The sequence below is a fragment of the Taudactylus pleione genome, unplaced genomic scaffold, assembly GCF_031769625.1.
Source record: "Taudactylus pleione unplaced genomic scaffold, aTauple2 ptg000066l, whole genome shotgun sequence".
In the NCBI taxonomy this organism is placed as follows: Eukaryota; Metazoa; Chordata; class Amphibia; order Anura; family Myobatrachidae; genus Taudactylus; species Taudactylus pleione.
In genome coordinates this window covers 2,769,622-2,784,409 of record NW_028284468.1, presented here as the reverse complement: position 1 = coordinate 2,784,409, position 14,788 = coordinate 2,769,622, and the positions used below count along the sequence as shown (strand labels likewise).

At 47.3% G+C, this 14,788-nt stretch overlaps 1 protein-coding gene across 1 annotated transcript in view; it reads left to right on the top strand.

Annotated features, from left to right (window-relative positions):
• Nucleotides 1-14,788, top strand: part of LOC148534378 (vesicle-associated membrane protein 1-like) — a 59,718-nt gene that overhangs the window by 33,826 nt on the left and 11,104 nt on the right. Inside the window, exons 3-4 of the mRNA XM_088466819.1 lie at nucleotides 206-364; nucleotides 6,263-6,314. Coding sequence (XP_088322945.1) covers nucleotides 206-364; nucleotides 6,263-6,314 — 211 coding nt within the window. The remainder of the gene's footprint in view (nucleotides 1-205; nucleotides 365-6,262; nucleotides 6,315-14,788) is intronic.

The window sequence follows — 14,788 nt, the reverse complement described above, 5'->3', positions numbered from 1 at the left end:
CACATTATATTCAGGTGTTTATACATAAATTAGCATCCTTTGTGTATTATATTGTATAGTGTACTTATATCATCTCAGTGACTTTCCTCCCACTGTAAATGGGAACATTCTTTTCCACTGTTTTGCCCTTGGTACCCCAGTAACGTCTCTAATGTACTGATAATTGCCGTGTTTGTGTTATGTTGTACGCTCACGGTGATGGCAGGTGGTGGATATCATGCGTGTAAACGTGGACAAAGTACTGGAAAGAGACCAAAAGCTGTCGGAGCTGGATAACAGGGCAGACGCCCTCCAAGCTGGGGCTTCCAAGTTTGAGACAAACGCAGCGAAACTGAAGAGGAAATACTGGTGGAAGAACTGTAAGGTGAGAAGCACAAGAGACTCTGTATACAGTTATATAAATATGACATGAAATATTTTTTACAGAAAGGTTATAAAACGGAAGCAGACTGGAGCTCTATCAATACTCACCCCAGGCCTGTTTCTAGTTAAAATAATGTTATCAAACATAAAATCCACAGTTAACACATTTTCCTATGAATGTATAGTTCATTAAGTAAGAAGTACCACAAGGGGGTTGGGTACGCGGTGCCAGGGCTGATAATGCCAGCGGTCAGAATCCTGGCTGCATAATCCCAACGATGGAAATCCCGATGAATACAGGTAAGTAGAGATGTGCGCAGGACCATTTTTGCTGGATTTGGCTCTGATTCGTCGTCCGGATTTGGATTTGCCAAACCGCCGTGACTGGTTTTGAATTTTTACAATTAATTTTTTTTTAAAAAGCTAAAAATCACATAATTTGGGTTTTTATTTGTTCCTAGAGTATTAGTAACCTCAATAACAGTAATTTACAGTCATCTACAGTCAAGTTTGATGGTATACAATCGAGAAGCCGGCTGCCTTAATACCGGCAGCCGGCTTCCCGACTATCATATCCCGGCGAGGGATGAAATGCCGGGCGTCTAGACGTAGACACCTGACATGTCCCCGACGCCGGGAGACCGGCGCCCAGCATCCTGATCGAAGGGATGCCGGGCGCCGCGAGCGGACAGCCGCGGGGGGGCAGGGTTAGGTTTAGGGCACCCGGGGGGACTTAGGGTTAGGCAGCGGGGAAGGGGAGATTAGGGTTAGGCACTTGGGGGTGAGGTTAGGCTTAGGCACCCCTAAGGAGGGTTAGGGGGTTTGATTAGGTTAGAGAATACTTACCTTTCCACGATCGGGATTTCCAGCGCTGTCAGGCTTCTGCTGCCGGGAGCTCTGCTGTTCAGGGAGCTCTGCTGTCAGGCTTCTGCTGCCGGGAACTCATACCGATTCCAGTTTTACCACCTCACAGCTCACAAAATTGTTTTCACCATTATTGGCCAAAGGCTGCAGTGAGCTGGCTGGTTACTAAGCGACAGAGCAGCGGCACAGACACCACAGTTTAAAGCTCATCTATGAAACATTGCCACACAGCAGCGGCAGAAATGAAAGGTAGTGCAAGATGGAATTGTCCGTGGGCTCTCCCACCCACTCAGTGGAGTACGGCCAGCAGAGTCACAGTACTTGTATACACAGTGGACTACGGCCCAAAGAGTCACCTTGCTTGTATACACAGTGGAGTACGGCTCAAGGAGTCACAATGCTTGTATACACAGTGGGTACGGCCAACAGAGTCACAGTAATTGCATACACAGTGGGCAGTGCCAGATTAAGGACTACAAGGGCCTGGAGCTGAAATTTATGAAGGGCCTATTGTGTGCTGCCACAGTGAGTTTGACCAGCATGGTGGGGGTGCGGCCGGGCGAAAGCCAGCTGATTAAGTAAAGAGCATCACCTCCTGAGTACAACTGGATGTGCTGTGCCCCCATTGGATGCTCGTAGTCAACATAGTGGGCAATAAACCATCATATAAACCATAACTAGCACCCCAATATAATAAACATTCATGGAAACACCAGACACCACCAGAGAGCACTGCAAATCACAGTGTGGAGGTTGCCATCTCATAACATGATGTAACGGTTTTGAATGATCATTTATTAAAACATTATGAGTAAACGTAAGTTAGAGATACTGTTAACAAGATAATCAGTGCTCAGTGTAGTAGCTGGCAAACCAAAAGTTAATGTAATCCTTCACTAATATCAGGGCCAAACAGCCTTTGTTTCTATAAAGAAAGACAGCATCAAAGTATCCAACATGGATAATCTGTAAATACAACAGCTCAAGTGGCTCGGCCTGGCGGCCAGCGCAAAACATGTCAATGCAGCATACCATATGTTCAGTGACTTGGCACAGTGGCCAGTAACATACATGTAAGTGCAGAAAGGAGCATGTTAATGCCACACAACACCAACATGGCATGGCAGTCAGCAATTACAGTGTTAAAACAAAGTACTACTGTCACGGCGTGCTATTCGACAGAGACCCAGATTAACTTTCCAAAAATAGCCTGTAGTGCCCAGTAAGGAAATGATGGACTATATAAGCATAGTGTATGTGGCAGCAAAGCCCATAGATAATGATAAGAAATTTCACAATAGGTAACAGGGTTACTCCACCACTTCAGAACATGTTAGTTCTTTCCTCATGGAAACAGGGCCTGATTCAGTTGTATACCGTTGCCATCGCTCCTGCAAATGTGTACGCAGAGGCAGGGCCGAAACTACGATTTTTGTCACCAGGGGCAAGACAGTAATTTGGCGCCCCCCCCTGGTAATTCCCCCTGCAGCAGTGCCCCTATAGTAATGTCCCCTGAGGTAATGCCCCTGTAGTAGTGCCCATATAGTAATGCCCCTGTAGTAGTGCCCATATGATAATGCCCCCATAGTAATGCCCCTGTAGTAGTGCCCATATTGTAATGCCCATATATTAATACCCCATAGTAATGCCCATGTAGAGCCCATGCTCCCATATTAATGCCCTTGTGGTAATGCCCATGCCCCCATTATAATGCCCCTGTGGTAATGCCCATGCCCCCATAACAATGCCCCTGTGGTAATGCCTCTGTAGTGCCCATGCCCCAATAGTAATGCCCCTGTAGTGCTCATGCCCCTGTAGTGCTCATGCCCCAATAGTAATGCTCCTGTAGTGCTCATGCCCCTGTAGTGCCCATGCCCCCATAGTAATGCCCCTGTGGTAATGCCCATGCCCCCATAGTAATGCTCCTGTGGTAATTCCCATGCCCCCATAATAATGCCTCTGTAGTGCTCATGCCCCATTAGTAATGCCCCTTATTGCCCATGCCCCCATAATAATGCCCCTGTGGTAATGCCGATGCCCCAATAATAATTCCCCTGTGGTAATAGTAATGCCCCTGTGGTAATGCCCATGCCCCCATAGTAATGCCCCTGTGGTAATGCCCATTCCCCATAGTAATGCAGCTGTGGTAATGTCCATGCCCCCATAATAATGCCCCTGTGGTAATGCCCATGCCCCCATAGTAATGCCCCTGTGGTAATACCCATGCCCCCATAATAATTCCCCTGTGGTAATAGTAATGCCCCCATAGTAATGCCCCTGTGGTAATGCCCATGCCCCCATAGTAATGCCCCTGTCATAATGCCCATGCCCCTGTAGTGCAGCTTATAAAAAAAAAAATACTCCTGCATCGCGTCGCGTCCGCTCCGCCGGCTGCTCCTCGGAACTATGGGGGAGACGTCATGTGCCCGTGGGGAGAGCCGGAAGCTGGAGTTCGGGAGAGAACTCCAGCCTCCGGCTACACCGCGTCGCTGCAGAGAAGGAGCCAGGCGCCCGCTGGTAATAAATATTACCAGCGGATGTCTGGCTTGGAGCCTCTCTGCAGCGCCAGGCTGGAGGTCACTGGCACCGGGTACAGCGGCTCACCCGGTGCACGTGCACCTCCAGCCCCCCCCTAGTTGCGGCCCTGGCAGAGGATCTGTGAATATAGGCTAATGCCGCAGCTGTCTTGATACGTGTTGAAACGCCCACCTGCAGCTTTGCAAATCCAGGTGCCTACATCCATAGATATTACCATTAGCAGCTTTCGAGTAACCTTATGGCTGCGCAGAATAGACGCCTGAACTGAGGTGCCATTGTTACTGCGTATGGGATCACAGTCACAGACTGCGACCCTTCCCAAAAAAAAACTGCTGCGACACATCTGCAATTTTGCCGCCACTCCCCGTTATTTCCCCCAAACAGTTCTTGCCTGTAAATCACACTGCGGGTAAAAAGTTGCTGTGAGCGACTACAGTAATGTACTTTTACGCATGCACTGTAAGACTTAGGGCCCTATTTACTACAATCCGCATTAAAATGCAGCTTGTAGTGTGATATTTCTGACTGAATTTGCATTGCAAATTCATGAAATATCACAGGGATTTATTAAAAATCCCTTGCAGGGATAGAGCTTGTGATAAAGCTCTGTCCCTGCGAATCCCCTCCACGGCCTTATCACTGTATGTGATCAGGGCTAGGTGATGTTCTCCGTGGCTCCGGTCAGCTGGTCTCCCATCCTGCACTGTGACCCTGTCAACTGTTCTAGCAGCTGACCGGCTCACAGTGCAGGATGGGAGACCAGCTGACCGGAGCCATGGAGGACATCATGCGCTGCAACATCACATGGTGCGGAGGAGGCCCCAAGACATTATAGCACAGGGACTGGGCTAGGCTAATAGTGAAGCCTTCCACTGAGACGCTATACTTAGGTTTTGAACCGAGGAAGGGGGTGTCAGCGGCCCGCCGGGATTTCACGTGGGCGGAGCTCAGGGGTCCGCAGGCTGTAACAACACAATTTTTCTTGGGCTACGGACCAAGGAGTCACCGTGCTTGTATACACAGTGGGTTACATTAGTTTACTTTTTCTTTTTTTCTACACTAGAGCAGATGGGCTTGAGTGCAGTGCAGCATACCTAGTACACACAGCCACTTGTGAGTCTGGACACAGCCACTTTAATCAGCACAAAGTATAGCGCAGCATACATCATTGTGCAGTGTGCCCCCTACAGTCACTTTGCCAGCGCAGCGTGTGAGTGAAATGGCGCTAAGTCCTGGTCGCAGCACCTTATATAGAAACCAACTCTTGAGAGAATCTGACATCGGGAGGATGACGTTCGGCCTCGAAGTGGGACTCGGATCCCCGGTGTTCGGAGCAGTTCGGATTCCGCAAAATCTGAACCGCTCATCTCTACAGATAAGTATTATAACTCTTCCCCTAACCCTACCCCGCTTTTCCCACTGCCTAACCCTCCCCTCCCTCAGCCTAACCCTAACCACCTCCCCTGCAGCAAAACCCTAACCATCCCCTCTCGCAGCCTAACCCTATCCCTCCCCCTAGTGCCTAACCCTAAACCTAACCATAATACTCACCGACGGGATTGCAGCTGTCAGGATTCTGGAGCCGGGATTCTGTCCACGGCATTGTCTGCGTCTGTGTATTGAGATGCTATGTGAAAATGTGCAAGTGTCACTGCTGCCGGGAGATATATTGCTACGACCACCTGCAAATCCAAACATCTGTGTAAAAAGTTGCAGCATTGGTTGTAGATCATTTGAGTAAGTCTATGGTCCCGTAGAATGTCCGTGGTCAGTGAGATGCCGGAGCCCTGTTTCCTGTATACGGGATCGCAGACACAGGCAATGACATGTTATTTAGAACTGTGTCTCAACATGTTCATCTCTATTGAGGTCCCATATGAATCAGGTGAGTGTGTGTGTGGGATGTCATGGCAGCTGGCTGGCCTGTCGTCTCAGGAGCTGGGCGCTTCTCCCTCAGCCATCATCAGCAAACCCACAGTGATCCTCTGACTTTATGGCTTCTAGTTCTGGGCTCAGGGTTAGGTGGTTAGGTTCAGCATTAGGAATAAGGACATACTTACCTCAATATTTGCTGCAACATGTGACGCTAGTCATAAACGCCGGAACATTAGCTGCAACTACCAGGTTAGGTTTAGGGTTAAGTCTATGGTTAGGGTTAGAGTCAGGATACTTACCTCTGCACCCGCTGGAACAGCCGCTTCACAGCACCGCTGATTGTCGACATTACATCAGTGTCAACATGCTGAACATGTCGCCATGTTACATGTCTACATTATGACCATGACGACATTCTCATGTTTACATGAAGAATGTCGACATTTTGTTGACAAAATATACCAAACCCTCTAACTCCTATGTTACATTAATCATTGGTCTAGAGTTTTGTGCTCCTCTACTGTTTCTGTCTCTTACAGTCGCCAAATGTGACATTAATAGGAACAATACAGTTATTCATGTCTATTAGAGTGTGACAATAAATATCTCTATCTCTCCACAGATGATGATAGTCATGGGAGTGGTGTGTGCAATAATGTTCATCATTCTGATCAGTAAGTGAATGCAATGTCTCCTTAGCCATACACTGACGTATGCACTGTACCTATTGTATGTACAGCCATGGCCAAAAGTTCTGAGAATGACAAGAGTATTGGTTTTCACAAAGATTGCTGCTTCAGTGTTTTTAGACCGTTTTGCCAGATGTTAATTGTCAAAGTCTTTTATTGACAATTACATTAAGTTTATGCAAAGAGTCATATTTGCAGCAGTGACAATTATTTTTCAAGACCTCTGCAATGCGCCCTGACATGCTGTCAATCAACTTCTGGGCCACATACTGACTGATGGCCGCCCATTCTTGCCTAATCAATGCTTGGAGTTTGTCAGAATTTGTGGGATTTTGTTTGTCCACTCACCTCTTGAGTATTGACCACAAGTTCTCAATGGGATTAAGGTCTGGGGTGTTTCCTGGCCATGGACCCAAAATTTTGATGTTTTGTTCCCCGAGAGACTTAGTTATCACTTTTGCCTTATGGCAAGGTGCTCCATCATGCTGGAAAAGGCATTGTTCATCAGGGCTGTGTTCTTAGGCAAAATTGTGAGTGATCCCACTCCCTTGTCTGAGAAGCAACCTCACACATGAATGGTGGAGATAATTGTGTAGTGATGGGACACACTCACCTCCACATTCTGTGCCGCTGCAAGTTCAAAAGACCAGCCACTGGAGCACATCTTCAGGATGGAGCCCTGTAACTGTACTAAACCATTCCACTGGTTCTGGACTCAATCACAATACCAGCATTGGTCCTCCAGAAGTCCTATAGGACCAATACTGTTGCAGGGACAGATGCGGTAGACCATGAGGGATGTTAGAGGTTGTGCAAAAACTTTCAGTGTTGATCTGATGGCATCCCCGTTATTTTTTTGCAGCCAGATGCATATTAAGAGAGGAAGGGGCCTGTGTTCACTCACCATCCAGGGCCCCCTCCTCCCTATCCGGCGGACACGGCGCACTGACAGGTTCAGTAGACTCCGGGCACTAGTCTGTGCCCGGAGTCTACTGTGCATGAACAGGAAACTGGAAAAATAATGCGGCAGACATTTTCTCGGCAATTTACCAACTGCGCATACACAGAGCGCCAGGGAAATGGCCGCGGCGGGCATTTTCCAGACGTTTTGTGTAGCGCCTCTCCAGCCGACGTGGCACTTCGGAGAGGTAAGCATTAGAAAGTATGGGCGCAGGGTATGTGGTGTGGGCCCCCAGGGTCCCACATGCACCGCACACCCTGCACCCATTATAGATACGCCCCTGCACACAGCTCTGCCTGGTACTTGTGGATGGTCCCAAAGGAATACTGATGGATGGGATCCCGGCTGTCAGTACACTGACATTGTCATCACGATGGTTCAAATCCCGACAGGGGAACGGTAAGTAATGTTCCCCTGTCCTATTTACCCCCAAACCCTCCTTTCCTGCACCCTTATACTAACCCTTCCTACCGTGCACCCTAACCATCCAGTCATGCCTAAACCTACCCCTCCCCCCTTAGTGCCTAACCCTAACCCCCCCCCCGGTGGTGCCTGAACCAACCCCCCTGCCCAGAGCCTAACCCTAACCTTCCCTCTCCTGCAGCCTAACACTAAGTCCCCCCGGGCTGCCTAAACTCCCCCCCTCCACAGCTGATACTTACCTTTCCCCGATGTCCTTACGATCGGGATGCCGTCTGCTGGGATTTCGAACTCAGCATCCCGAATCATGTTGGGATTTCGGATCCGGTGTGGCCTCGGCGATCGGGATTCCGGTTGTCGAGATCCTAACCACATCCCGTCCTAAAGATCTATTTAAAAATGTGAAAACAAATAAACATGTTGCAAGCTAAACCTAATCCACCAGTGCTACGCACATACGGACATATTTGCACAAAATGTGTACTTTGCTGATCACAACACAGATACATATGTGTCTGTATGGAGGCTAATTCAGTGCTTTATTAGGGCAGTTGCCCCAAGGCATTCAATCCCCTTTTTATTGCCCCAACCCCACGGATGGACCGCAGGTGCACAAACCTACCACCGTTGCACTGTGCACATAAAGTGTGAGACCAGGGTTGCCAACTCTGAAATGAAATACAAGCAACTGATGGGTGAAAAACAAGTCCACTCCAAACCAATCCAAAAAAAGACCAAAAAAGCTATAATATATAACTTTATATACAGAGAGATAGATAATGCAGAGATACAGATAGTACGGAGAGATATACAGATAGATGCAAATAAATTGATGGGTTAATTAAAAACATTGTGTATATATTAAAACCAAAGTACACACATTGGGCCTGATTCAGAGCCGCTCGTAAGCGGCCGCTCGTTCGTTCCAAGCGATGTTTGCCCAACTGCGCATGCGTACGGATCGTTATACGCATGCGCGAACCAGTCAGTGCGGTCGAAATTCATGTGCTCGCAAAATAGCGAATGCCTGATAATTTGAGTGACAGGAGTAGGCGTATGTGGGTGGTAACAGGGGAAGGTGCTCGAAAAGGGGGAGTGGAGATCCGAACGCAGGCGTGCTTAAAGGTCAAAACGGGCGTTTTATGGGTGTGCATAATTAAAACAGCAGCGTCATTGACCACGTCACTGGGTTATTTTATAGCCAGAACTGCTCGCAGAATTGTGGAAGCAAAAACCAACCCCACGAATAGCGAGCAGCTCGTACCCTGGTCGATGTACTCGATTAATCTAATAAATAGCGGACTTGACGTAGGATGCGAGCGGCCAGGGGGCGTATTTTTTCAAAAAACGACCGCAAGTTTTGTTCGCTCGTTCAGACCTAGAGGAGTGAACAGACCGCAAAGAGCAAATGGTTCATTTGAATAGCCACCCCTAGTTTTAGAACGAACGACCGCAAATAGCGAGTGGCTCTGAATGAGGGCCTTTGACTGCTAATGTATATAGAAAAAAATACAATGTGATAACAACTCACACACAGATATGTAACATGTGCTTACCTTATTAGTGGTATCTGGCTACTCAGTGTAATCTCAGGTGTTGCTGCTGGATGGATTGATGCTTGATGGCTGGATAGCTTTTATCTGGTTCTCCAAGTTCTACGGTAGACATTATGGGTCTGATTCACTAAGTATAGTAATATTGCGTACGCATACAGTTCAACTGCGATAGCAAGCTAATCCACTGCGATCACAATGCAAACGTAAGGACGCCCTCTTTACATTGCACACATCCGTAATGTTTAGCAGAATAGCGAAACCATCGGTACAATCAAGTACCATCGCAGCCTCATGCACGCTTGCACAAGCCCTGACCTTACTCAGAAATTGCTAACAACCATGCACGCTATGAGTCCTCACTGTGTATGACATTGCAGTGGATAATTTATGCGCGCCCCTACAACGGCGTGCGAATGCACTGGTACGCCAGCGTTTCCCGACCACCCGCAAATGGTGCTTCCTATCAATCACTCTGCGAGGGGTCTGCGTAGCCTCTGCGATCTCAGGGCCTGATTCAGCAACTATCGCAATTCTGCTAATATGCACGCAATGCAGTTGATAATATCAGCGGGGATATGCAAATGCTTGCATATGCAATGCGATCGCAGCCTAACATAAGGACGCCCACTTCCCCTCACTCACATTCATATACTTTGCCAAATTAGCAAAACAGTCGGTAACATCAAGTAACATTGGACCCAGATGCAAAGTTAAGGCAGGTCGGACCTCACCCAGGAATTGTTAAACTTCAAGCACGCAGTGAGTGCTCAGGCTGCGTATGGGTTCGCAGTGGATAATTTAAGCACGCCCCTGTAATGGCGATCAGACACTCTGACATGCCTCCTCAGGAATAAAACACACTACATTGGCCTCCTCAGGAATAAAACACACTACATTTGCCTCCACATGAATAAAACACACTACATTGGCCTCCACAGGAATAAAGCACACTACATTTGCCTCCACAGGAATAAAACACACTACATTGGCCTCCACAGGAATAAAGCACACTACATTGGCCTCCACAGGAATAAAACACACTACATTTGCCTCCTAAAATATAAAATACACTACATTTGCCTCCTCAGGAAGAAAACACACTATAATGGCCTCCACAGGAATAATACACACTATGGGGCATATTCAATTGTGTGCGAGAATAGCAAAAAACCTGCACCCGCAAGGTTTTTCCTGCAGGTGCGGGATTTTGCTATTCTATTAGGTACGTGTTTTTTTAAAAACACGCATCGGGAGGTTTTTTATCACGCACCTCCTAAGCAAGCGTGATTTTTCTTAAAATCAGTGATTTTAGGAAAAATCACCGAGCCTTGCTCTGACACCCCCGCGGGACCCCCCCTGAGGAGTAATTAAGCATTTGGAAGTATCCAATTAGCTTAAGTAGTCCTTAATTACTCACCTTCCGAAGCGCTGTCTTCTGCATCTTCTTCTGCATCCAGCGTCGGGAGCCGGCTCTTCTGCAGCAGGGTAAGTATGTCAGTGTGTGTGGTGTATGTAAGTGTGTATGAGTGAGTGTGTGTGTGTGTGACCCCCGGTGCGGTGTGTGTGGCACCTCAGGAATGGGCGCTGGGGGAACGAATTCTACGAGCAGCCGTTGCTCCTCTCAGCAGCCACCTCTCCAGTAAGAATAAGAAGAGAGAGGAGAAGCCACTGGGAGCCGCGGAGAAACCCTGCCAGGTAGGTGTTTTATTTTTTTCAATCATTTTACGCGACGCAGGGTTTTCAGAGCTGAAAACCCCGCGACCACTATTTTTTTCATTGAATACAGCGGATAGCGGGAGCGCGCATAACCGCGATATTCCGGGAAATTGGGCGCGAGGTGCGCGAGATTTTGAACTTGCTAAACCACGCGCCCAATTGTATATGCCCCTATATTGGCCTCCAAGGGAATAAAACACACTACATTGGCCTCCTCAGGAATAAAACACACTACATTGGCCTCCACAGGAATAAAACACACTACATTGGCCTCCACAGGAATAAAGCACACTACATTGGCCTCCACAGGAATAAAACACACTACAATTGCCTCCACAGGAATAAAACACACTACATTGGCCTCCACAGGAATAAAACACACTACACTTGCCTCCTAAAAAATAAAACACACTACATTTGCCTCCTCAGGAATAAAACACACTACATTGGCCTCCTCAGGAATAAAACACACTACATTGGCCTCCACAGGAATAAAACACACTACATTGGCCTCCACAGGAATAAAGCACACTACATTGGCCTCCACAGGAATAAAACACACTACATTTGCCTCCACAGGAATAAAGCACACTACATTGGCCTCCACAGGAATAAAACACACTACACTTGCCTCCTAAAAAATAAAACACACTACATTTGCCTCCTCAGGAATAAAACGCACTATATTGGCCTCCACAGGAATAAGACACACTACATTTGCCTCCTCAGGAATAAAACACACTATATTGGCCTCCACAGGAATAAAACACACTACATTGGCCTCCTCAGGAATAATACACACTATATTGGCCTACTCAGGAATAATATACACTATGGGGCATATTCAATTGTGTGCGAGAATAGCAAAAAACCTGCACCTGCAAGGATTTTGCTGCAGGTGCAGGTTTTTTGCTATTCTATTAGGTACGTGTTTTTTTAAAAACACGCACCTGGAGGTTTTTTTATCACGCACCTCCTAAGCAAGCGTGATTTTTCTTAAAATCAGTGATATTAGGAAAAATTACAGAGACTTGCTCTGACACCCCTGCGGCACCCCCCCTGAGGACTAATTAAGCATTTGGAAGTATCCAATTAGCTTAATTAGTCCTTAAATTACTCACCTTCCGAAGCGCTGTCTTCTGCATCTTCTTCTGCATTCAGCGTCGGGAGCCAGCTCTTCTGCAGCAGGGTAAGTATGTCAGTGTGTGTGGTATATGTAAGTGTGTATGAGTGAGTGTGTGTGTGTGCATGAGTGTGTGTGTGACCCCCGGTGCGGTGTGTGTGGCCCCTCCGGAATGGGCGCTGGGAGAACTAAATCTCCCAGCAGCCCTTGCTCCTCTCAGCAGCCCCCTCTCCAGTAAGAAGAGAGAGAGGAGAAGCCACTGGGAGCCGCGGAGAAACCCTGCCAGGTAGGTGTTTTTTTTATTATTTATTTCACGCGGCGCAGGGTTATCAGAGCTGGAAACCCCGCGACCACTATTTTTTTAATTGAATACAGCGGGTAGCGGGAGCGCACATAACCGCGATATTCCGGGAAATTGGGCGCTAGGTGCGCGAGGTTTTGAATTTGCTAATCCACGCACCCAATTGTATATGCCCCTATATTGGCCTCCAAGGGAATAAAACACACTACATTGGCCTCCTCAGGAATAAAACACACTACATTGGCCTCCACAGGAATAAAACACACTACATTGGCCTCCACAGGAATAATACTCAATACATTTGCCTCCTAAAAAATAAAACACACTACATTTGCCTCCACAGGAATTAAACACACTATGGGGCCTATTCATCAACACTAAAATAACGTTTTTAAGGACATTTTCCTTAAATAACGTTATTTTGGTATTCATGAACAGACTTAACACAGGAGATATCACAGATATCTCCTTGCTAAGTTCCCCTGCGTTAATTTCCACACTCCCCATACATTAGTATGGGGATGTGGAAATTGTGGTATTCATCAAATTCCGAAAATTATCAATCTTCGGAATTTGATGCAGTTACTATTCGCCACTGTGAGGTGGCGAATAGCAGAATCCACTTACATGTATCAGCGTGTGCAGGTCCCCCGACGGTCCCTCCGGCGCTCTGCTCCGTCCTCAGGCTCCGGAGGCTGGTCTGTCATGTGAAAGAAAGTTTAGAAAAAGAAAAAAATATATATATATTTTTTCTAATCTGTCATGTGGTCTGCTGGGAAACCACATGACAGACCAGCAGGACGGAGCCGGAGGCTGCTGCGCGGACAGGTAAATCGGGGGGGGGGGGGGGGGGGAAGGTGAGCGGAGGGGGGTGGGGGGGGTTGGGGGGTACGAAATTTAACGCCTCTGTAGGCAGTGCTGCGCATGCGCTGATTTTACAGATGTAACAGCGCATGCGCAGCACTGTTTCCAGATGCGATAAGGTAGTGTAGACAGGGAAAAGTATCTATTTCCCGAAAAGCTGTCATCGCAAAAATGACAGCTTTTCGGAATAGATACTTATGGAGAGGTGGAATGATGAATTCCACCTATAATTAGCTAGAACTCCATGAGAGTTCTAAAGCTAATTATCCATTGAATTTTTACGCTTAATGAATAGGCCCCTATATTGGCCTCCACAGGAATAAACAAAAACACACTACATTTGCCTCCTCAGGAATAAAACACTACATTGGCCTCCACAGGAATAAAACACACTACATTGGCCTCCACAGGAATAAAACACACTATATTGGCCTCCACAGGAATAAAACACTACATTGGCCTCCACAGGAATAAAACACTACATTGGCCTCCACAGGAATAAAACACACTACATTGGCCTCCACAGGAATAAAACACACTACATTTGCCTCCTCAGGAATAAAACACTACATTGGCCTCCACAGGAATAAAACACACTACATTGGCCTCCACAGGAATAAAACACACTATATTGGCCTCCACAGGAATAAAACACACTACATTGGCCTACTCAGGAGGAAAACACACTATAATGGCCTCCACAGGAATAATACACACTATGGGGCATATTCAATTGTGTGCGAGAATAGCAAAAAACCTGCACCCGCGAGATTTTTCCTGCAGGTGCGGGATTTTGCTATTCTATTAGGTACGTGTTTTTTAAAAACACGCACCGGGAGGTTTTTTTTATCACGCACCTCCTAAGCAAGCGTGATTTTTCCTAAAATCAGTGATTTTAGGAAAAATCACCGAGACTTACTCTGACACCCTCGCGGCACCCCCCCTGAGGACTAATTAAGCATTTGGAAGTATCCAGTTAGCTTAAGTAGTCCTTAATTACTCACCTTCCGAAGCGCTGTCTTCTGCATCTTCTTCTGCATCCAGCGTCGGGAGCCGGCTCATCTGCAGAAGGGTAAGTATGTCAGTGTGTGTGGTGTATGTAAGTGTGTATGAGTGAGTGTGTGTGTGTGACCCCCGGTGCGGTGTGTGTGGCCCCTCTGGAATGGGCGTTGGGAGAACTAAATCTCCCAGCAGCCCTTGCTCCTCTCAGCAGCCACCTCTCCAGTAAGAAGAGAGAGGGGAAGCCAGTGGGAGCCGCGGAGAAACCCTGCCAAGTAGGTGTTTTTTTTTTTTATTAATTTTACGCGGCGCAGGGTTATCAGAGCTGGAAACCCCACGACCACTATTTTTTAAATTGAATACAGCGGGTAGCGGGAGTGCGCATAACCGCGATATTCCAGAAAATTGGGCGCGAGGTGCGCAAGGGTTTGAACTTGCTAAACCACGCGCCCAATTGTATATGCCCCTATATTGGCCTCCACAGGAATAAAACACACTACATTGGCCTCCACAGGAATA